This window comes from Pongo abelii, chromosome 1 (genome assembly GCF_028885655.2).
Source record: "Pongo abelii isolate AG06213 chromosome 1, NHGRI_mPonAbe1-v2.0_pri, whole genome shotgun sequence".
Lineage (NCBI taxonomy): Eukaryota > Metazoa > Chordata > Mammalia > Primates > Hominidae > Pongo > Pongo abelii.
In genome coordinates, this window is record NC_071985.2 from 167856799 (window position 1) to 167881310 (window position 24512).

The window sequence follows — 24512 nt, forward strand, 5'->3', positions numbered from 1 at the left end:
CAGACATTTAAAGAATAATTCTAATCTCACAAAAACCTTCCAGGGAATAGAGAAATAGGAAATACTTCCTAATTCATTTTACAAGGTCAACATATTCTTGATGCCAAAACGTGGCAAGGGCGCCACAACAAAAGGAAATCACAGGTTAATCTCTCTCATGGACAAAGATAATCCTCAACAAAATATTAGCAAGTCAAATACAGCAATATATAAAAAGATATCACAACCAAGTTGTTTGTTCCAAAAATGCAAAGTTGGTTTAACATTCAAGAATCACTGAAATTCACCATATTAACAGAATAAAATAATCATATGATCCACATAATACAGAAAAATATTTGTTACAACTCAGAACTGATTCATGATAAAAACTTAGCACAGTAGGAATATAAGGTAACTTCCTTAATCTAATTTTTTAAGTGTCCATATAAATCCCACATCAAATGTACTTAATGGTGAAAATGTGATAGCTTTTCCCCTAAGATCAGTAACAAGATAAGAATACTCAACATCACTACTTCTATTCAACATTATAAGAGAGATCCTAGCTAGTGCAATAAGACAAAGGGGAAAAAGTATAAGGATCAGAAAGAAGAAATAAAACTGTCATTATTTACAGAAAAATAAACAGTCTACATAGTAAGGCCCCTAAAATCTAAAAACTATTGAAATTAATAAGTGAATTTAGCAAGGTCACTGAAATAAGGTCAACATATAAAATCAATTCTACTTTTTTTTTTTTTTTTTTTTTTTGAGATGGCGTCTCGCTCTGTTGCCCAGGCTGGAGTGTGCAGTGGTGTGATCTTGGCTCACTGCAATCTCCGCCTCCTGGTTCAAGCAATCCTCCCACTCCAGCCTCCCGAGTAGCTAGGATTACAGGCACACACCACCACACCCGGCTAATTTTTTTTGTACTTTTAGTAGAGACAGGGTTTCACCACGTTGGCCAGGCTGGTCTCCAACTCCTGACCTCAGGTGTTCCGCCTGCCTCCACCTCCAAAAGTGCTAGGATTACAGTCATAAGCCACTGCACCCAGCCTAATCAATTCTATTTCTACATCCCAGGAATAAACAATTAGAAAATGAAATTCTAAAGTGCCACAGAGAGTCAAATATCATATGATCTCACTTGTGTGTGGAATCTAAAAAAGCCAAACTTACAGAATTAGAGAATCAAAAGGTAGTTACCAGAGGCTGGGAGGTGGAGGCATGGGCAGGGAAAGGGGCAATGCTGATCAATAGGCACAAAGTTACAGTTAGAAGAATAAGTTTTGCTGTCCTATTGCACAGCACTGTGACTAGGGTTAATAATAATGTGTTGTATATTTCAAAATTACTAAAAGAGGATTTTAAATGTTCTCATCACAAAGAAATGATAAATATTTGAGGTGATAAATATGCTAATCGGCCTGATCTGATCATTCCAAAATGTAGTAGATCTCTATCAAAACATCACATTGTACCCCATAAATATACACAGTTATTCTCAAGTCAAAAATAAAAATGAAAAAATAATAATGTTTTTTAAGTTGATAAAAAAAAAATAAAAAACAAGGTCAAAACTTGAGACTGGTGGTGCCCTCAACAGTTATGCTAGGAAGATTGTCCTGCTGAGAGAATATAAATAAAATGTTTAAAAAAAATTTGCCGGGCGAAGTGGCTCACACCTGTAATCCCAGCACTTTGGGAGGCCAAAGGTGGCGGATCACTTGAGGTCAGGAGTTGGTGACCAGCCTGGCCAACATGGTGAAACCCTGTCTCTACTAAAAATACAAAAATTAGCTGGGTGTGGTGGTGTGCACCTGTAATCCCAGCTACTAGGGAGGCTGAGGCAGGAGAATTGCTTAAACCTGGAAGGTGGATGTTGCAGTGAGCCAAGATCGCACCACTGCACTCCTGCCTGAGTGACAGAGCAAGACTCCATCTCAAAAATAATAACAGTAAAATAAAAAATAAAAATGTAAGTGGCAGTAACAATAGCATAAAAATAATCAACGACCAGTGACATCACTTTTAGAAGATTTATAACCCTTATAACCCAGTATATCTGCCCTTTAAAGAGGGTAGTTTATACTCAGCTCAATCTCATTGTTGCAGACTGCTCTAATCTTTATTAAAGAAGCCATAAATACCTTATTGAACCTATAGTCTCCAAAAGTTTTAATGTTGGTTCAAATTATTTTAAAACATTCAGGGGTAAAAATCAAGTCATTTTGTAAACTCTGAGTAACACAAATACATATAAAAATATTTTGTATTTTCTTGTTTAGTATCTCAAAATGAAATTTAAAGATGAAATAACCTAACACAAAATTAAACTATGCATATGTGTATATATATATACATATATGTTTCAACTGTAATGTAAAAGAGAAGTGAAATAAGTTATTTACAATAAAACAACATGTATTTCAATATGCACATGCTCAGACAAGACTATATTAGAAAACATAAGTAAGTAGCTATTTGCACTTGTATATAGATTTTATGATTCAGGTGTGTTGTACTGGTGTCTAAAACACAAGTGGCATTGCTCTGGGTAAGTGATGTCCTGAACAAAATTCAGTATAATCTTCCTTAGATTTACACAGCATTTTTAATCCTGGAAGTTTCAGTGTACAGTGAAACCAATTTATGTTCTAAGCCCAGAAAAGTATAGAAGGTTTTACTACATCTTCAGCAAAACATTTGAAAAGCACAGGACATGAGCTAATTCATCATTGAATGGAACAGTCCAGAACACCGGAGGGCACTATCATTTCTAGTTTCTGCCAATGGTAGCGCCCCTCAATCATATGACCATCAAATAACATACCTGCAGATTTCCAGTGTGTAGCCCAAAAAGCAATACCACACCCATTGATTACCACTGGTATAGACCAGCCTCTAATCCCAGCTTAACCACATGCTACCCCTGAAGCTTTGAGAAGTCACTCAGCCATTTACAGATCACCCCAGCTAAAGTATCATTTCACCAACTCACCCAGTCACAAGCAGCAGTGACAAAAATCCTTGAAAGAATTTGAGTTTTCTCTAAAAGTATCAAAGCAGTCACGATGTTTAAGAAAAATCACAACTTTTTAAAAATTTATTTACACTTATTTTGAATTACAGATTGGAGGATGAACACCACACTATTTTTTAATATTTAGAGCCTAAAAGTCTGAATCTGACCCTGCTCAAACCCAATTAGATTTTGTAATAACTTCCAGAGAAAAGTTGTCTCAGGAACCATTGGCATAGACAACTTTTTTTTTTTTTTTTGAGACAGGGTTTCACTCTGTCACACAGGCTAGAGTGCAGTCTTGCTATCTCGGCTCACTGAAACCTCCGCCTCCCAGGTTCAAGCGATTCTCTTGTCTCAGCCTCCCCAGTAGCTGGGATTACAGGCGCATGCCACCACGCCCGGCTTATTTTTGTATTTTTAGTAGAGAGGGGCTTTCACCATGTTGGCCAGGCTGGTCTTGAACTCCTGACCTCAAGTGATCTGCCACCTCAGCCTCCCAAAGTGTTGGGATTACAGGTTGAGCCACCACGCCCAGCCATGACAACTTTTAAATCCCACTATTAAAATCTTATGTGTAACTTTGTTTGCTAAACAAATCCCATGTTTGCAATTTTAAAATAAAATCTAGAAAAATAACAGAAAAATTGGAATGAGAACTATTTTCTTTGACTTCTTATAGACCAAAAAAAAATTCACCCAAATTTTCAGTCTTCATTCTCATTATTTTGTGCCTCTGTTTCTAAGACCTTGCTGCATAACATACTCAAAGAACTTAGTAAAAACAAAATTTGGAGCTGAATTTGAAGAGTTAAAATATCTGTTTTCCAAATAAAAACAACCTAAAAAATTAGTCAAAAGCCATCATTTTCTAAGGTTCACATCTCCCTTTTTATATAGGTAAGTCTTTACAAAAAGAATTGACTTCCAAACAATTCATAATATTTTAATAGTTTTGCTGTGGTCCTTTTCAACACAGAGACTAATTTTTAGCGTTTTTATGTCTCATATTCAGGACACCAACTGGTAATTTGGGACCCAGGAATGGCTCTCACGGTCTGGTTGCTATGGTCACACCTACACACACACACACACACACACACACACACACACACACACACACACACACACACACACACACACACACACACACACACACACACACACACACACACACACACACACACCACCTCACACCATACACTTATCTGGTCTCTGTCAACACATACTCATCTCCCAGCAGCCCTAAAGGGATACTTTGCTCTCAAAGAAATAGGCTTGGAAAAGGCCTGGGGGACCTTAGAAATACAGTAATTCATAATCTATTTGGAGTCTTAGAATCCTTTAAAAATCTGAGGAAAACTATTGACTCTCTTTCTCTCTGTATATATATGCATATAAAGCTGCATTTCACAGACTCCTTGAAAACCATTACTGAGCTATGATTTATTTCAGTGTTCCTCAAACTTCTTTGACTGAAACTCACAGGAAAAAAAAACCGATGTGATGTCAGAATACGGCCTATACCCACATGCATAAAGATAAATACCTACAACAGAAGTTTCAGGAAACAGTAGTTACCTCTGCTATGTACAATGATTTCTGACAGTTTCTGTTCTATTTCATCGATCTAAAATGTTGCCTAAGACTCATAAGTTGCTTTCTCACCACTCACTCACAATATGAAAAACAGGAATCTAGTCTAATAGCTCTCCATTTTAGCAATAAAGAAACTGAGACCCAAAGAAATAGAATCCTGTCCTAGGTCACAAATGAATTATAACTGAACAAGCCAGAGTCTACCAATCTTGACTCCCAACCCAAGGCTCTTTCCAGTACAAAGTAAAACAAAAATTCTAAATACCGGCCAGGCACGGTGGCTCACACCTGTAATTCCAGCACTTTGGGAGGCCGAGGCGGGTGGATCACCTGAGGTCAGGAGTTCGAGACCAGCCTGGTCAACATGGTGAAACCCCATCGCTACTAAAAATACAAAAATTAACCGGGCGTGGTGGCATGCGCCTGTAATCCCAGCTACTCGGGAGGCTGAGGCAGGAGAATCGCTTGAACCTGAGAGGCAGAGGTTGCAGTGGGCCGAGATCGCACCATTGCACTCCAACCTGGGCGACAGGGCGTGACTCCGTCTCAAAAAAAAAAATTCTAAATACCAATTCTCCTTAAAAAAAGGCTGAGGATCTGAGCTTAAAACACACTGATACACTGAGAAACCAGGAGTGTTTCCATTTCAAACAATGTTGAATATTAACCTTAACCTGAGCCTCCAATTCAGGCAGCTTTAATTTTTTTTCTAAATCATGTCCATGGCCTAGCATGACTTGGCAAATAAGCAATTTTTTTTTTCCTCTCCAGAAACCCTTTCTCCAACCACTGAAAACAACACAGGAAAATCCAACATTCTTCCTAGAGTTAATTTTAAAATACTTTGATTTCACACACAGGTAATACCTACTCTTAAGATGCTGGCTTAGAAACAGGAGTGAACAGGTCCTCTTCCAACTTACTAGGCCCATGCATAGCTGTTTTCTTCCCCACTAAGGCTGCTTCATTAAAATTTAAACGTCAAAACGTGATATACGTGGCTATGAACGATCGAGAGCCTGAGATGTTAATACAAACACCACCAGCTACCTGGCCCTTTTGAAAGCCTCAATTATGGAAAGTGGATTGTTTAAGAGCCTTCATTACAGTTTCATAGATTAAAATACCATTCTCTCCATTGGCATTAGATTGTGAGTGGGTTTTTTTTCCTTCTTTTTCTAATGTTGAATATGTATACATCATTGCCCACCACGAGATGGGAATCCTATAATAAGCCAGAGAGGGTGGCAGACTCCCGAGGACTGGAAAAGGCCAAGACCCGCGGCGCTGCGCGCAGAGAGCTTTGGGGCCTGCGTTGCTGCACGTCTCACCCAAAGAACTTAGCTCCGGCGCGGGGAGGGTCGCTGCGCGAAACCTGCCCAACGGGCTGCGTGCCAGCCCCCACCTGCGCACCCAAGCCCCCGAGCCCAAGGGGAAAGCGCCGGGGCCTCCTTAAGACACAGCGCACTCGAAGAGCAGACTGCGGCGCAGCGGCTCGCACGGAAAGCGGGTGAAAAGAAATGGGGGCCCGGCGAACCCTAAAATTAGCGTTCCGGAAACAGGGGCCCGGCACCGCCGCGCGGAGACGGCGTCCTCCGCCCGGACGGCCGCGCGAGCGCTCTCCCCCGGGCTCGCGGCCCCTCTGCGCCCTTCCTGGGCACGCGGGCCAGGAGTACGACCAGCGAAATAGGAAGGAAGGGCTCCCCCAGGAAACGGGATCGGGTAACACGTGTAGCCTCCGGAGACCTAGGGGTCCATCGCTCCTCCCCCAACTGCGGCAGAACATTTAAGGAGCCTCAGAATTTAAAACCCCAGAATCCTCCAGAATGCTTGTTGAACTTAAAATTTGGTTGGGTCATTTTTCGGTTAGCCCTTTCCTTTTTTGTGTTTTTATTTAAATCCGTTTCTCTCTTCCCCCATCCCTCCAACAGAATTAGAGTGTTGGGAGGTGAGGGGGAGGTAAGGTGTGGAGGCTGATGGAGTGGGGGTAGTTTACATCCCAGCATTTCTTTGCAAGATAAACAGTTCTGAAGGTCAGTGACGGCTCCCCATCGAGCGCTTCTAAAAAGATTAATGTTTATTAAAGGATTCTCCGTCAGCGTTTGCCTTCAGAACCCAAACTGTTTTAAGTCCCAAGCATTTCACATATTCCAATTCTAGTAATGCATTGAAAACCTGTATATTCATTATTAACTATTGTGAACACCCCCAAAATAAAATTATCAAAAATCTGGGAGCTAGTCTAAGGAAATCTGTGAAAGCTGTGTTACTCAGCCAAGATTAAATGAAGAATGCAAAAATAGAGTTATATTTAGGACTATAAAAATGGAAAGCTGAATGACACAATATTTGGAAACTAGAAGCTAGTCATTTTTTAAAGTCATCATGTTTATTATATAACTAGAATGTTAATATAGGCACGGTAATTTTAAACTAGCCATTAATACAAACTAAATATGTCTGTGGAGTGACATCGCATCCCTAGCATCTTTTAGCCTTTAGCTCTCTCTTAGCCATCTTTCTGCAGTCCGCCCCTTACCTTTATTTTCAGAATCTTTCATTCTCTGCTTCCTCTCTCTGCTGCAAATGAGCAGGAAAGTCCGGCTGATTCTGCAACCCTGACTTTTGATTTGTCATTCACAGTCAGCGGTCTCGGGGGCGAAGTCTCTCAACGGAGGAGCACTCGGGCTGTGATAATTGCATGCAAGTCGGTGTGCGGGGTTATAATTTTGCTTATGCTGGAGCGGAAAGGATGGGGATGAAGGCAGACGTAAACACAAATTCCAAAACATGGCATGGAACCGGATCTGGAGCAGAGGCTTGCCTTTCCTTCCCTCAGGATAGGGAACCAACTGTTTAGCGCCTCCTCATCTCTGAATTGAAAGGGAAATGTCTGTGCCATGCACCAGGTTTATTTTCAGATGGTAAGTCAGCTTTGGAGGAGGATTCAGAGCCCTGTACTTTCATTCATTCATTCAACATTTATTTTACCTCTCTGTGGACCAGGCTGTATGCTAAGTACTGGGGATACAACAGTGCACAGGACCAACCCTCGGTCCTCAAGCTGCTCACAGGCTGTTACAGTACAGAGGCATACAGGGCAATATAATGGCCTGTGTCTGCTGCATGGACACAGGTTATTGAATCCATTTCACCCAGGCCTAAGTTGATACTCAAGCAGGCTTTAGTGACTGGTTGTAAGCCATTGAGTGGCAGACTAGGAATAGGTATGAGGATGCCAAACCATAACACCCCTCTGTTGGAAAGCAAGGAGGATTCAAGTAAATCTTTCAGTCATTCAATTCAAACTTACTTTGAATCATTCCACTGCTCAGATTCATTCATTAATTCCTTCAATCATTTATTCAACACGTGGTTATTTGTGCCAGACACTATTCCACCTGTTAGGGTTTCAGGTCCCTGCCTTCTTGGCTATTGCACTCTGGTGGGAGGATTCAGACAGGTAATATAGACATATAATAAATGGCAATAAATGCTGTGAAGAAAAATGAAACATGGTAATGAGGTAACAGGGGTGCCATTTTAGGTAGGGTGGCCAAGGGAGGTGCCATTTAATTTGTTTTATGGATAATAGGTAAGAGTCATCACAGTCTCTTCCAAACAGCTTCACTCAGAAATTGTTTTTTAAGTTCTGAACCCTCCCAGTCTCCTCTGCTTCATGCATATTCACTGAGGGATGGTGTTTATTCCCCATGATACAGATTAGTAAACTGGTATCCAGAAAGACTAACTGACTCAAATACATAACCTAACTAAATTGGAAGAAGAGCAACAGAAAGGAATACATCTTCCTGTTACTCATCCTCAGAAATTACTGAGTTAAATGCAATACTGACATTAAAAATTTGCTGGACTAGGCATTAAAAGGGTTGAAGACCTGTCTCTACCTTTTATTAACTGCGTAGTGTAGGGCAAATGACAGAACCTCTCTGGCATCAGTTTTCTCATCTGTAAAGTGGGAATAATCATAGCTGTCCTATATATGTACTGGGCTGTTCATATCATCAAAAGGGAAAACAGAATTTTGTAAACAAAACACTAAATAAATGTAGGGTATAATTACCAACTGCTTGGGCACATTTAAGAAGACTAATTGTCAGTGTTCACCTGTTCATTACTGCAACCCAAGAGTCAAATATAGCTATAATGTGAGAGCTTTCATGGCTACTAAGGACTTCTTGTTGCCACAGCTGGAATACTCCTTGAAAGCTTTGGGAAACTTTAAGTATTTGTTTTTGGTTCCCATCTTTCCTTGGCAGTGGATAATATCTTTCTGCTGTCTTTGACAGCTTAAGACCAATAAGGAAAATCTGCCTTCATTACAACTCCTCACTGGCCACTGAATGCGACATTGGCTAAACCACATCAGAGAAACCGGCATCTTTATCTCAAAGGACCAAGTCCAGGATAGCCAAAATGTGCCCAAGAGGAGCACTTTGGGGGGCTGAGAAGGTGAGGGAGTAGGTGGTGAGAAGCCATCATTCATGCACTCCTTTATTCAATAATATTCATGGTGCCAGGCACTGCTATGAACACTAGGAATGACACGGTGCTGAACAAAACATTCTCTGTCCTCAGGAGCCTGTGGTCTCAGGTCAAGAGGCTTCCACTAGATATGCCAATTTACCAAAGTAGGCAAAGAAATGCCAAAGCATGGGTTTGAATAGTAGGGCAAGAGCTCTAAAGCAGAAGAGGACTGGGAGAGGTGGCTGACGCCTGTAATCCCAGCATTTTAGGAGGCCAAGGTGATAGGAACGCTTGAGGCCAGGAGTTCAAAACCAGCCTGGTCAACATAGTGAGACCCTGTCTCTATGAAAAATTTTTTTTTAGTTAGCTGGGCATGGTGGCATGAGCCTGTGGTCCAGCTACTTGGGAGGCTGAGATGGAAGGATGCTTGAGTCTGGTAGGTCAAGGCTGCAGTGAGCCATGGGCAATAGAGCAAGAAAGACCCTGGGTGACAGACCAAGACCCTGTCTCAAAAAATAAATAAAGAGAATGGATTCAAACATGGGCCCTGCCATGTACCAGCTCCTGGAATATAAGCTGAGACAATTTGCTGCACCTCTCTTAAGTTTCCATTTCCTGATCTGCAGGATGGAGGTAATAATGGTACCCACCTTTCACAGCTGGGTGAGGCTCAAACAAGTTAATAGGTTTAAGGTTCATAGCACAAAGCCTGACACATCAAGTAAGGGCTCCATAAATGCTGTAAGATGAGTAGTATTACCTTGTAACTGGGTCAAGTTTATTCCTCTAAGCTTCAGTTTCCTTATAAAATATAGAAAATAATAACTAGTTTGTAGGATTATTGTGAGAATTACATATGAAGAAGAATATGAAGTCCTTGGCATAAAGGAATAGCCAATCACCAACCATCCTCACTCTGGCCCTTTTTAAAATTTTTTTTATTTTTAATTTTTGTGGCTACGTAGTAGGTGTATATATTTATGAGGTACATGAGAAATGTTGATACAGGCATGCAATGTATAATAATCACATCATGGAATATGGAGTATATCCATCCCCTCAAGCATTTATCCTTTGTGTTACAAACAATCCAGTTATACTCTTTCAGTTATTTTAACATGTACAATTAGATTATTATTTACTCTAGTCACCTTGTTGTACTATCAAGTACTAGGTCTTATTCATTCTTTCTAACTATTCCAGGCCCTTTTTAATCAAGAAGGCTCCCCAGACCAAAATTTTAAAAAGACCAATGCTAGGAGTAGAAAAGAAGTGGGAGAAGGGAAGGAAGACACCCATTTATATTGCAAAAGGAATAATGTTTTCAAAAGTGTAGTCATTTCTAGGGGTATCTGCATTGTACCAAACATTGTATTTTGAAAAGTTTCAAACATATCAAAAAGTTGAAAGAATTGTACAGTGGGCCCCATATCCAAGTACATTTGGGTATATTTGCTTCATCACATGTGTCTGTTTCTCTATCCAACTTTAATTGATCTTTTTTCTCCTTAAGTTGAAAGAGGTTTGAAGGCCTCATCAAATAAAAAGAGCCTTTATTTTCCCTCCTGACACCGTATTTCCAGAAGCACAGGCCTCCTGATTCTGTGGCCATTCCAAGCAGAGCTGGGTGAACTCTCAGAAGTCTTGTCCTGTCACACAGTAAATCTCAAGGCCACACCCAGTTAAGGACAAGGATGGATTCTAGAGCTTTCCACAAGGCAATGTCTCTGTCAGACCCCAAGTTTCAGATAAACTGGTACTGAGGATGATTAGGAACAGCTGCTAATGGAAAAGATGCTCTATCTCAAAAACTGGGTTTAAGAAAAGCTTTAGGCAGGCTCCACTGGCCACTAAGTCCCTTGACAACCCTGCACATCCTTGTCTTGTTAGATGCCACTCTGAGTCACTAAACCAGTGACTCATGCTCAGCAAGCAAGGCCATCTTGAGAGCTAAACTGAAGAGAATTTTCAAGAACAACGAGTGAAACCCTGAATTGAAAGGGAATAAGGCTTTTTATTGTCCGAGCAAAAAACAAAAATGAAAGGAAAAAAACACTGCTGTCATACTGTGGATTAAACTTTCCCAGCTGCAAATTTTACTCTGAGGAAAAACTGGGCACCAAAAAAAAAAAGCTTTTACATTCCCTTGGACCTTTTGAGGCATTTTAATTCTTGATTAGTTGATAGGTAAGCAGAGACCCAGAACATATATCCAAATTAGGCAGATGAAATGATCTTTCAATAACTTGTCTAGAGCTTCTGCTAGCTTAGTCATTCATTCCTAAAGAGTGGCTTCACGTGCAACACCACACTTGGTCTTCCTGCATCCAGCCAAGCCTCTCTCTGGCTTGCTCAGAGCACCCAAATGGCCAGAAAAGAGGTGAGAAGGAAAAAGAAAATGCGCTTACTGTGGGGAGGGGATAGATGTTTAGGATTAGGGCTAGCCACAGAAGAGGGCAGCATGGCTTATATGGAGTACCTACTGTATGCCAGGCTATTTTCTTATCATCATCATCATCCATTTTTTGAGAACTTATTATTTGGCAAGCATTGTCTTTAATGCAAGTACTCACAGCAGACCTCCCAGGTTTGAATCCCAACTTACTAGTTGTATAACTTTGGAAATGTTACTTAACCTCTCTCTGCTTCAGTTTTTCTTATGTGTAAAATGAAAGCTGTAAAACAGGGTTATTGTAAGAATAAAATAAAATCACACACTCTTTAAGACAGTGGCTGGCACATAGTGTGACAAAAGCAATGCACACCTTAACTCTTGCCATTCGTTTTGTCAGATGAGAAAAATGAGGCAGAGAGGCAAGGAGACTTGCCAAAGGAGACACATAGCTAAACATAGCAGAGTCCAGAATCGTCATGTCATTTATTTCTCACACAGTCCTGTGAGGGAAATGGGAAGGAAGGAGAGTGGCTTCACCTGCTACACCACACTCGGTCTTCCTTTTATTGGTGAGAGGTTGGAAACCCAAGACGGTCTAGTAATTTACACGTCACAAGTTGGCAAGTAGGAGAGTTGAGATTTAAACCCACATTTGCTGGCTGTAAAACCCTTGCTCATCCTGCTAAGTCAGTGGTTCTCAACCTTTAGCCTGTGTCAGAATTACTGCAGAGTTTATTAAAACACATTTCCAGGTTCCAGCCTCCTATCCCTCCCCATCCTCCCACCCCTCAGTTTGTGATTTGGTAGCTCTGAGATGGGGGCCTAGAATTTGCATTTCTAACAAGGTCCTGAGTGATGTTGATGCTGCTGCTCTCATGCTGCTGGTCTGGAGACCAACCTTGGAGAAGCACAGCTCTCTACAATCATGTACCTGTATGCAGAACAGGTAGGAGAAGGGCCAGAGCCACAGACCCAAAGATTGTGGGTCAGTGAGGTTTTCCCACTCTGACAAAGTGTTGGTTACTTCCCAGAGCCTGGCTAACAAACCTTGTATTTACACAGCCCTTTCATTTTTATGGTCTCATTTGATCTCTCTAATATCATTAGGAATAGGCTGGGTAGGGATCATTACCTCCATTCAATGTGGCTTATTTTTAGGGACATATGGCTAGACAATGGCAGTGAGAGAATAAACCACTAATCAATGTGACAGAAATTCTGTCCTCCAAGTAAATTGTTCTGCAAAATACTATCTACTGATGGAAACTGACTCTAGTTCCAACCTGTGTCTTCCCAGAGAATACCACAGCTCAGGCAAGGGCTCCTCACCCGCCACAGGGTTTAGAGGAGGGAATTTCTGGTGGGAGGAACTCAAGGCCAGTTATCTACCATAATTCAAGGGCTAGAGAAGTCTACTGCTCATAAAATGCTTTCGTCATTTGTTCCCTTTTCTGTAACCTACAAACTTTGATATTTGAGTAAAATATGGTTCTCTGGAATGGACGGAAGCATTTGGAGGGTTAATTTCAACTCAGCACAGCTTGTTCATATTCCCATTTAGAACTACTGGCATAATTAAGTATATTTTTAAAAGTTGTTTAGACCTCTAAACCAACAAATAATTCATATCCAGAATATTTAAAGAGTTCCTAAAATGGATAGAAAAAAAAAAAACCCCAAGTTAAAGAAATGAGAAAGACATCAATAGGCCTTTCACAAAGGTTCACACAAGAATGGCCAATATTCATGTGAGAAGATACTCAGCTTCATGATTCATCAAGAAAATTCAATATAAAACAACATGGAATATCATTTCATATCCATCAAATTAGCAAGCATTTAAAAGTCTGACCATATTCAGTAAGGAATCAGGGAGCTTACATACTGTTGGCAGAAACTGAATTAGCACAAATGTACAAAGGTCAACTTGGCAGTATATCTCAAAATCAAAACTATATATATATATATATATACACTTTGATGCAGTAATTGTCCTTTTAGATATTTATGCTATACTTTTAGTGACAAATGTTCACAGTGTAAATTTCAAAGTCATTCTCTTTGGAAATATATATAAATGAAAGGAATCTTTCATTCCAGACATATTTATTGAATGTCTGCTATGTTCAGGACACAGTGTTAGGATGAAAAGATGACAGGAGTCCCTAGAAGCTAGGTTCCTTCTCCCCTGCAGCCTCCTGATGAAAAAGAAGAAGGTGGTACCCTGCTGCAGAAGACCTTCTGGTTGACCCAGAAGGGTTAACTGCCCCAGAGAAGCCTCCAGCTGTGGTTGCTTCCCAGAGCACACTGAACTTTTAAACATATTTTGAGTGTGATCATATGGTTGAAAATCTAGACTAAGCATTAATCTAGACTAATAGTAGTCTGAACTATTATGAAAATGTAGACTATTATTAGTCTATACTAACAATAGTATACTAATAGTCTAGATTTTCACCCATATTAATATTATGGTGTGCTAATAATTTCTAGACTTTTCTAGGTTTTCTAGACTATTTTCTAAGAATAGTCTAGATTTTCAACCATATTAGGTTTTGTTTTATTAATATTAATACATATAATAGTAAACCTAATATTAATAAAAAATAACCAGCCCTTTGTGAACCTCTATGTACCAGAAATGCATTTAATCATCACAGTTACATGACATAGGAATTGTCATCCTCATTTTTCAGATAATATATAACTCCATTTTTGAAAGACTAAGGACGCTGTCTGATATCACACAGCTTATTAATGTGCCATTTATTAGTGGCAGATTTAAGTCATAGCCTGTCTGATGTCAAAGCGTATGATTCTAGATGCCCAAAGTGATGTTAACATCATCCTAAGAAATTCAGGTTAACTTTAAAAAATCAAATAAAATTGAGATATAGATGTATTGCATAATATTTATTCGTTTTACTTCCCTCTTCCATAAGTATAGCTATTGAAACATGTTTTTTCATGTGTGGAGGGAGATGTGGCAGAAAGGATGTTGTATAGGTAGGTAGGCCTGAGTCTGACACTTACCAGTCACGTGACCTCCAGCATATCACTTAGTGCCTCTTGCTTCACCTTCCCTTATATATAAAATGGGGGAAATACATAACATCTGCCCTCTCTCCTTCCACGGGTATTGTCAAGATCTAAACAAAATCTGTAGTTGAACTATTCTATAAGATATCAAGTATCATGTAACATTAGATATTATAATGGCTTTATCCCCAGGGCTTATGGGGGAAGGGGAAGATAGATAGTAGAGGAATGTAGTGAGCAGCCAAGATCCTATCTAAGGAAAGAGAGGTGTGGGATGGCAATGAGCCCTGGGAAGCTGTGAGTAAACGCTAGGTCAGGAACACAGAAGCAGAGATGGTTGTATAGGCACTAAAGATCTGGTTTTACAAATTATAAAACTAATGCAGGAACAGAAAACCAAACACCAGTGTTCTCACTTATAAGTGGGAGCTGAACAATGAGAACACATGGACACAGGGAGGGAACCAACACACAATGGGGCCCATGGTGGTGAGGGTAGGGGAAGGAGGGCATCAGGAAAAATAGCTAATGCATGCTGGGCTTAATACCTAAGTGATGGGCTGATAGGTGCAGGAAACCACCATGGCACACCTTTACCTATGTAACAAACCTGAACATCCTGCATGTGTATCCTGGAACTTTAAAGATTTTAAAAATTAAAATAAAAATTATAAAACTAGAACACTTATTCTAACCCAAGTTACTACAGTGGCAATATTCATTTATTCCTCTTTTGTAAGCATTCACACAATATCTGGAATAACACTATGCATGTAATTATCACTCAAGGAATACTTGTTGCAATCATCGATCTCATTCAAGCTCATGATAAAAAGTGGTCAGCCTTCGGCCCTATTGTTTCAGCAATAGTTCTTTTTGTTTGTTTGAGACAGAATCTCACTCTGTGGCCCAGGCTGGAGTGCAGTGGTGCAATCTCAGCTCACTGCAGCCTCTGCCTCTTGGGTTCAAGCGATTCTCCTGCCTCAGCCTCCCAGGTAGCTGGAACTACAGGTGTATGCCACCACGCCCAGCTAATTTTTTTATTTTTAGTAGAGACGGGGTTTCACCACCTCGGCCAGGCTGGGCTCGAACTCCTGACCTTAAATGATCCGTCCGCCTGGCCTCCCAAAGTGCTGGGATTACAGGAGTGAGCCACTGCGCCCGGCCTCAGCAATAGTTCTTGATGACAGTATGGAACGAATTTTGTTGGTGCACTGACTTTTAAAAAGTAGGAACACATACTTAAAAGCCGGCAAGATGACAATGACAAGCTGCAGAGTCTCCCTAACAACCACCAATAGAAAAGCTTGTTTCCAATGCAATAAATAAATATTTGAAAGATAATTATTGCTGGTCATTTTCAAATTTATTTGTATAATGCTTAATAGGTGCTAACACTTTATAACTACTAACTCGTTTAATTCATTAATTTATTTAATCCTCAAAACACCGGGGGTGGGTGAGGGGGACTATATCGATGGCAGGGTCCTGGTGCAATCTGGCTCTGCCCTGCATCCGGTCGGCCATTTTAGAAATAAGGCATGTCAACCCCCCAGAGGAAGGATCCTCAGATGATGGAAACAGACAAAAAGGACAAGACAAGACACATTCATAAGCAGTATCTACACAGTACCAAGCCCTGCACTTAGCCTGGTGGGGGATGCAAAGATGAAATGGATGAGAATGTGGAATCTTTAATACCAGATGAACAGTGACAAACGCTCTACAGGTGACGAAATGCTAAAGGAGGGGTTACAGGTGGCAGGAACCCCAGAGATTTCAGGGAGGAGACTGCATTTGTGCTAGTCTTGGCAGGAGGGTAGGAATCCGGCAGGCTGAGATGCGAGCATGGACACTGCAGACAGAGAAAAGCCGGGAGCCCCCAGATCAGGTCACTTCCCTGCTTAGCACACTTTAGCGTTTTCCCAGCTCACATAGAATAAAATCCGAACTCCTCCTCATGTTCTGCCCAGACCTCGATCCGGGCCCTGCATCCCTCACTTTCCCCTTGCTCAATTCAGGCACTCTGGGAACCTTTCCACTTGCTATTCTCTATTACTCGGCTTTACGCTAGAGTAACTCCTAGTCAGTCCTCGGGTCTCCGCTGACTTGCAGTGCCTCGGAGAGGCCTTCCCACTCCGCCTGCCATGGAAGCTCGGGGCCCTGCCTTTTTTCCTCTCTCAGCAGACTATCAATTGATTCCCTCTAAGCACACACAGCAATGTGTACCGGGCTTTCTCTGTTTTGCGTGTGTAATGTCTGTCTTCCTCTCTAGAAGTAGTTCCAAGAGCCGGGCTTTGCCCATCGTGTCCTCCTCCGGCCAAGGCAGATGCAGGGGCTCGATAAAAATTGTGGAATGAATGAATGGAGTGAGTCAGTGATTGGCTGTGAGTTGAGGCCCTGGCGAGGACAGGACTGAGTGTGCTTGGAAATAGTTTATCGTGGCGAGAGCTTCGAGATCACCGCAAGCAGGTAGAAAGGAGGTGGGTACATACAGGGCGGGAGGACCTTGAAGGGAGCCTCGGGTTCGGATTCATTCCCCCAATAGGCACTGCATTGCAGGCGCCAGGCCAGGTGCTGGGGGCCGGGGACAAGCTAACCTCAGTGAGGCTGTGTCGCCGCGCCACCATGGCTTCCCTGTGTCCAGAGCCAAAGCAACGAGCAGGGGCTAGGGGAAAGGAGACGGTGCCGACATCAGCCCCTGCGCTTCCCCAGCGGTCCTTGTACCCGCGGCCGAGGGTCGGGTTCGGGGGTCGCCTCGGCATCCAGGCTCCCAGTGCTGGGAACGCGACCCGAGAGACCGCCGGGGACCGCCCCGCCGCCGCTGCGCCCCTGCCTCGGGGTAGCAGGTTCCGACCGGCCGCGCCCACACTCACCCTGCGCCGCCTGGCGAGCTGAGCGTGGCCTCCACAGCCGCCGGGTCGCCTTCCACGGCCGCCGCAAGGAAAACAGCTTCCGGCTCTTCTGGCCTCCCTTCTCAGTGGCGCCCATCGGTGCGCCGCGCCCTCCCCCGCTGCCGCCCGAGCCGAGCGCCACCGCTTGCCGCCGCCGCCGCGCGTCTGCCAGGTGCCGGGCGGCTGCTGGGAGACGCGCGCCGGGGGCGGAGCTTGGGGCCGGGAGTCGAGCTTGGGGCCGGGAGCCGTGGCTGGCGCGGACCGGGGACGCTGCCCGGCCCCGCCCACACGGCGGCGCCTGGCGCCCAAGGCGTGCGGGTGAGCGCAGGCCCGCGCCCCTCACTCGGGAGGCACTGTTAGCACCCTTAATTAACACAGGAGTCCTGGGGGGCGCTCACCCATTTTATCTCCCTGTTACAAACCATACACTCCACGCTCCGAGAGGGTAAGGCATCTGCCCACAATCACACAGCGCTAAAGAAATTCCAGAGCCCTAGTCTCTGACGACGTTTACGCACAACGTGCTACCGCCTCAAAATGAAACATCAAGTTAGAAAGTGGTTTTAATTCTGACAGATATTCCTGTTTTCCTAATACAAGAGCATACTAGTCACCCACATGATTTTTTGAGAACTTGTTCTATGTCCAGCTACTTTTACACACATTTCATGAAACCTCATTGCAACCCCATGGTGTGAGAGGTGTTTCCCATTTTCCAGATAAGGAAACTGAAATGGCAGAAGTGAGGCTCCCTCACCCCATCCCCATGCCATCACTGGTCTCTGTTGAGATTTTGCTTGGAATTGGGAGAGACTGAGAGGAAGATCAAAACCAACGCCCTTGAACACGACCTGGCTGCAATAATAATAGCTAATATTTATAGAATGCTTTTTATGTGGCAGATTTTACATACATCATCTTATTTAACCCTCCAGTAATACTCGTGGGGCAGAAAAAATCTCCAAACTCAACAGATAGGGAAACCGAGCATCAGAGAGTACAGGTTAGATATCTAAAACCTCAATAAAGGTTTTAAGTTAGGTCAAATTATGAAATTGCCATTTTTGTAGGCCCAAATAATATCAGACAAGAGCTTCTATCGGTGACCAAAATTAAAATCACCAATGGAGATCGGGCACGGTGGCTCACACCTGTAGTCCCAGCACTTCAGGCGGCTGAAGCAATCGGATCACTTGAGCCCAGGAGTTCAAGAGCAGCCTGCACAACAAAGCAAAAACCTGTCTCTACCAAAAATGCGTACACACACACACACACACACATACACAAATTAGCCAGGCATGGTGGCACACACCTTCAGTCCCAGCTACTCAGGAGGCTGAGGTGGGAGAATCACCTGTGCCCAGCGAGTTAGAGGCTGCAGTGAGCCGAGATGGTGCCGCTGCACTCCAGCCTGGCTGACAGAGTCACGTTATCCAAAAAAAAAAAAATCACCAGTGGAGACAGGTGAAAATCGAACGCCTGCAGATGTGATATGCTGAGAAAGACACATCATCTATGGAGTATTCTGGCCAAACATGCACAGCATGAAGCTAATCATGGGGAAACATCAGATAAACCCAAAATGAGGAATCCACTATTAAAAGGAGCAGGGAAGTGCTGTATTCTTCAAAAGTATCAATGTCATAAAATAAGAAGAAAAGCTATGGAGATATTCTAGATTCAAGGTGACTGGGCTGGGAGTGCAGTGGCTCACGCCTGTAATCCCAGCACTTTGGAAGGCCGAGGCAGATGAATCACCTGAGGTCAGGAGTTCCAGACCAGCCTGGCCAACATGGCGAAACCCCGTCTCTACTAAAAATACAAAAATTAGCTGGGCACGGTGGCGTGCACCTGTAATCTCAGCTACTCGGGAGGCTGAGGCAGGAGAATCACTTGGACCTGGGAGGCGGAGGTTACAGTGAGCCAAGACTGTGCCATTGCACTCCAGCCTGGGAGACAGAGCAAGACTCCATCTCAAAAAAAAAAAAGGTGACCGAAGAGACATTGCAGCTAAATACAATACCACCTGACTCTAGACTGGACTCTGTTTTGTAGTTTTTTGTTTTTGTTTTTTAAGGCTCTAAAGCACATTACTGAGTTAATTTTACAAAAATATGTATATATATATATATATATATATATATATACAGGTAGCAGATTAGAGAAAAATGTTTATCAATAAAAAACTTGCTGACATTAATAACTACACTGTGATTATGTAAGAAAATATCCCTATTTTAAGAAAATACACACTGAAGCCCCACACAGTGGCTTTGCCTGTAATCCCAGCACTTTGGGAGGCTGAGGTGGGCAGGTGGCTTGAGCTCAGGAGTTCAAGACCAGCCTGGGCAATGTGGTGAAACCTTTTGTCTCTCTTATTAAAAACTGAAAAATATAAAAAAAAATTTAAAAAGAAAATACACACAAAGGCATTTAGGAATAAAGAGCCATGAGGCATTTAACATGCCTTCAAATGATTGGGGGTCGGGGGAGGAAAGGTGTGTGTATATAAAATAAAATGGGAGGAATCACTCCACCCAAACTTGAAGCCTACTATAAAGGCACAATTTCAAAAACAGTGCAGTGTTGGCAGAAAAATAGACACATATATCAATGGAACAGAATAAAGACCCGGAAATAGAATAGACCCACATAAATCTGTCCAACTAATTTTTGACAAAGGATCAAAAGCAATTCAGTGGAAGAAATGTGCTTTTTCAACAAATGATGTTGGAGCAATTGGACATCCATAGGAAAAAAAAAAAGAGAGAGAGAAGATCCAGGACCCAAACTTCATACCTTATACAAAAATCAAGTCAAAATGGATTCTAGACTTAAATGTAAAACTATAAAACTTAGAAAGAAATAGGAGAAAATTTTCTAGTACCCAGAGCTATACAAAGAGTTCTGTGGCTTGTTACCAAAAGCACAATAAAAGGAAAAATTGATAAGTTGGACCTTATCAAGATTATTTTTGCTCTGTGAAAGACCCTGTTAAGAAGATGAAAAGACATACTACTAACTGGGCAAAATACTTGAAACCACATAGCCAACAAAGGTGTATTTAGAATATGTAAAGAATTCTCAAAACTCAGCATTAAAAAACAAACAAACTGGCGGGTGCAGTGGCTCACACCTGTAATCTCAGTACTTTGGGAGGCCGAGGCAGGTGGATCACCTGAGGTCAGGAGTTCAAGACCAGGCTGACCAACATGGTGAAACCCTGTCTCTACTAAAAATACAACATTAGCCGGGCATAGTGACGCATGCCTGTAATCCCAGCTACTTGGGAGGCTGAGGCAGGAGAACTGTTTGAATCCAGGAGGTAGAGGTTGCAGTAAGCCGAGATCACACCATTGCACTCCAACGTAGGCAATATAGTGAGATTCCGTCTCAAAAAAAAAAAAAAAAAATTAAAATGTGCAAAAGACATGAACGCATATTTCCCTGAAGCAGATACATAGATAACAAGCATATGAAAAGAAATTCAACATTGTTAGCCATTAGGGAAATACATATTAAAACCACAATGAGATATCACTACACACCTGACAGGATGAGGATGTAGCCGAGAAACTGAATCACTCCTACATCACTGGCAGGAATGTAAACTGGTACAGCCACCCTGGAAGAGTTTAGCAGTTTCTTATAAAACTAAACACAGAACTACCATATGACCAGCAGTTGCACTCTTGGGTACTCATCCCAGAAAAAATGAAAACACACAAAAACCTATAAAAGGAATGTTCAGTAGCTTTACTTTGTAACAGCCCAAAACTAGCAACAATCCAGGCATCTTTTAATGGGTCAATGGTTAAAAAAGCTGTGGTACATGCATACCATGGAATACTAGTGAGCAATAAAAAGTAACAAACTATTGACACATATAACAAGCTCAGTGAATCTCCAAGGAATTACCATAGTGAAAAAAGCTAATCCCAAAAGGTTACATACTATACATTTTCATTTATGTAACATTCTTAAAATGGTAAAATTATACAAATGGAGGACAAAATCGTAGCTGCCAGGGAGGAGCAGGGTGGATGTGGCTATAGAAGGGATTCTGTGGTGATGAAGTAACTGTTCTGTATGTATCTTTACTGTATCAATATCAACTTATTGGTTACTATATTAGATTATAGTTTTGCACAATGTTACTATTAGGAGAAAATGGGCAAAAGAGTACATGGGGTCTCTCTGTATTATTCCTTACAACTACATATCAATCTACAATTATCTCAAAACAAAACATTTTAATTTTTTTAGGTTGCATATCAACAATTTCGTATAGTTCACTTCAATACTTAAAATTCAGCTGAGTCAGCCAGGCGCGGTGGCTCACACGTGCAATCCTAGCAGTTTGAGATGCCAAGACGGGTGGATCACAAGGTCAGGAGATCGAGGCCATCCTGGCCAACATGGTGAAACCCTGTCTCTACTAAAAATACAAAAATTAGCCAGGCATGGTGGCACACACCTGTAACCTCAGCTACTGGGGAGGATGAAGCGGGAGAATCACCTGAACCCAGGAAGCAGAAGTTGCAGTGAGCCGAGATCGAGCCACTGCACTCCAGCCTGGCGACAGAGCAAGACTCCGTCTCAAAAAAAAAAAAAAAAATTCAGCTGAATCACAATTCAACCTAGGCTCATGACTTCATGACTACACTGGACTTCCTCACTACCCCTTGCTCACTCAAGGAGGCCAAAGACCATTAGCTAAGTCTCAGGGTGGAAGTATTGAGGACTCAAATAGGTTACAGTAGCATGGAGGCCCAGGTCTGTCAGGAAGAGTTAAATTACTCTCCCAGTTCAGAGTGAGGCCCTTAGTGGTCTAGATAAGTAACACTCTATAACAAATTTTAGATGCAGTGGCTCATGACTGTAATCCCAGCACTTTGGGAGGCCAAGGTGGGAGGATTGCTTGAGCCCAGGAGTTCAAGACCAGTCTGGGCAACATAGTGAGCCCTTGTCTCTACAAAAAAAAATTAAAAGATTAGCCCAGTGCAGTGGCATGCATCTGTACTCCTGGCTACTTGGGAGGATTGCTTGAGCCTGTGAGGTTGAGGCTGCAGGGAGCCGTGATCATGCCACTGCACTCCAGCCGGGGAGTTTTTGAGACAGAGCAAGACCCTGTCTCAAAAAAAACAACAACATAAGAAAGAGAGACAAAGGGAGAGAAAAAAAATTGGGGAAAACCCCATTTTATTCTTTCTCTAATTCAGAAGAATAGGAAGCTGGCCCAAGGTGGTGGCTCACACCTGTAATCCCAGCACTTTGGGAGGCCAAGGCCAGCAGATTGCCTGAGGTCAGGAGTTTGAGACCAGCCTAGTCAGCACGGTGAAACCCCATCTCTAATGTTAGCTGGCCATGGTGGCGCGCGTCTGTAGTCGTGGCTACTTGGGTAGCTGAGACAGGAGAATCACTTGATCCTGGGAGAGGGAGGTTGCAGTGAGCCCAGATTGTACCACTGCACTCCAGCCTGGGTGACAGAGCAAGATTCTGTCTCAAAAAAAAAAGAAGAAGAAGAAAAAGAATAGGAAGCTCTAAATATGAAATGAAGAAGGAAACTGTGAAGAAGGTAGAAATTGAGAGATGTTCTCTCTCTATCAGCAATAAGCTACTTTCTTCTACAGAAGCTCACTCTCCCTGGCATCCGGACTGAAGAAATAGGTCTTTAGAAGAGTGATCTTGGCTGGGCACGGTGGCTCACACCTGTAATCCCAACACTTTGGGAGGCTGAGGCAGGTGGATCACTTGAGGTCAGGAGTTCAAGACCAGCCTGGCCAATATGGTGAAACCTCCTCTCTACTAAAAATACAAAAATAGCCAGGCGTGGTGGTATGCGCCTATAATCCCAGCTACTCAGGAGTCTGAGGCAGGAGAATCACTTGAAGGCAGAGTTTGCAGTAAGCCAAGGTCATGCCATTGCACTCCAGCCTGGGTGACAGAGGGAGACCCTGTCTCAAAAAAAAAAAAAAAAAAAAAAAGTGATCTAATTAGCAAAGCTACTCAGGAATGGTGACCACATGCCACCAGTTAGGGTTGCTCTCTGTCCTGGGACTTTTTACCCGGCCTCAGGGTTAAGACACCTAGAAATCTAGTCCTGGTTAACCAAACCATCTGTGAAAGACTAGTTATATCCCTTCTCCTCCTAGCTTACTACTTGACCACCAACACCGCTACTCACTCCCGTTAGTGGAGGAAATTTAACCAGATGACCTAGAAGTTCTCTTCCAGGGTCTCCCACTCTCTTTCCCTGTGCATCCTGACTCTCACTGGCTGGTCTGAAATAGTGCTAAGTGTTAATAGCCCCATTGGGCCTGGCTTAGAGACTCACCTTTTATTCCTGGTGAGTCCTGGCACATCCAGTGGATTGAAACAGCTCCTTGGAGAGGCTCCCTTGCTCACTGCTTAGACTTCACTGGTCAGAGGAAGATGCAAGGGACATTCTTTGGCTTGCCCTTTTAGTCCAAACATCACATGATTTTATGGCACTCTTCCATCTGGAGCTGAAAAAAGACCAGACGCCTCTGACTCCCACAGTCACTGCTTGCTCCAGGCAGATCCAGTGGCAGGCTTTTGCCACAGTCTCTGGAGTCCATGGGAAAAGAATGTGGACTGAGAGAAGATCTTCCACCAAGTGGAAACACCCAAGTGCCTGAGGCACATTCATGAGCATGAGCAACATGGAATTTCTTTTCAAATGTCAAAAATGCAAACCAAGTAAGCCCACTTATTTCTACATCTGGTTCACTGGGCGTGGAGAAAAACAAAATGGGAAAAAAAAAATCCTGAATGCCATGCATGTCATTGTGTTTACAAAGCTAGGTCCAGAAATATGATTATGACAGTACTCAAAGTCAACAGGATACAAGATTCGTGTGTGTGCATGCATGTATATGCACACGTGTGTGTGGTGTGAGTGGAGGAGAGCTAGTAGAAAGGACCTAGACTTCCCAGCTAAGCACAAATGTATGAATCCTGGCTCGGCCACTGACTGACTTTACAGCCTTGGCCAACTTGCCTAACTTCTCTAAGTCTCTGTTTCCCAATCTGTAGAATGGAAATAATACCTAGCACCTAATTCACAGTT

The 24512-nt window shown here is 42.6% G+C and overlaps 1 protein-coding gene across 7 annotated transcripts in view; it reads right to left on the minus strand.

The window, feature by feature from the left end:
* DNAJC6 (DnaJ heat shock protein family (Hsp40) member C6) overlaps positions 1-24034 on the minus strand; it is a 166437-nt gene extending 142403 nt beyond the window's left edge. Inside the window, exons 1-2 of one of the 7 annotated variants that reach the window (XM_063711980.1) lie at positions 23757-23810; positions 20968-21044 (exon numbers count right to left, since the gene is read on the minus strand). Coding sequence is in view for 5 of the 7 variants with exons in the window: in XM_024257634.3 (XP_024113402.1) it covers positions 17402-17516 (115 nt within the window). In the remaining 2 variants the exon portion in view is untranslated. Of the gene's footprint in view, positions 1-7142; positions 15188-17401; positions 17642-20967; positions 21045-23756 lie in introns of those variants that run through there. The other 6 variants (XM_063711979.1, XM_063711977.1, XM_024257634.3 and 3 more) reach the window with 6 other exon arrangements.
* Positions 24035-24512: the final 478 nt, after the last annotated feature.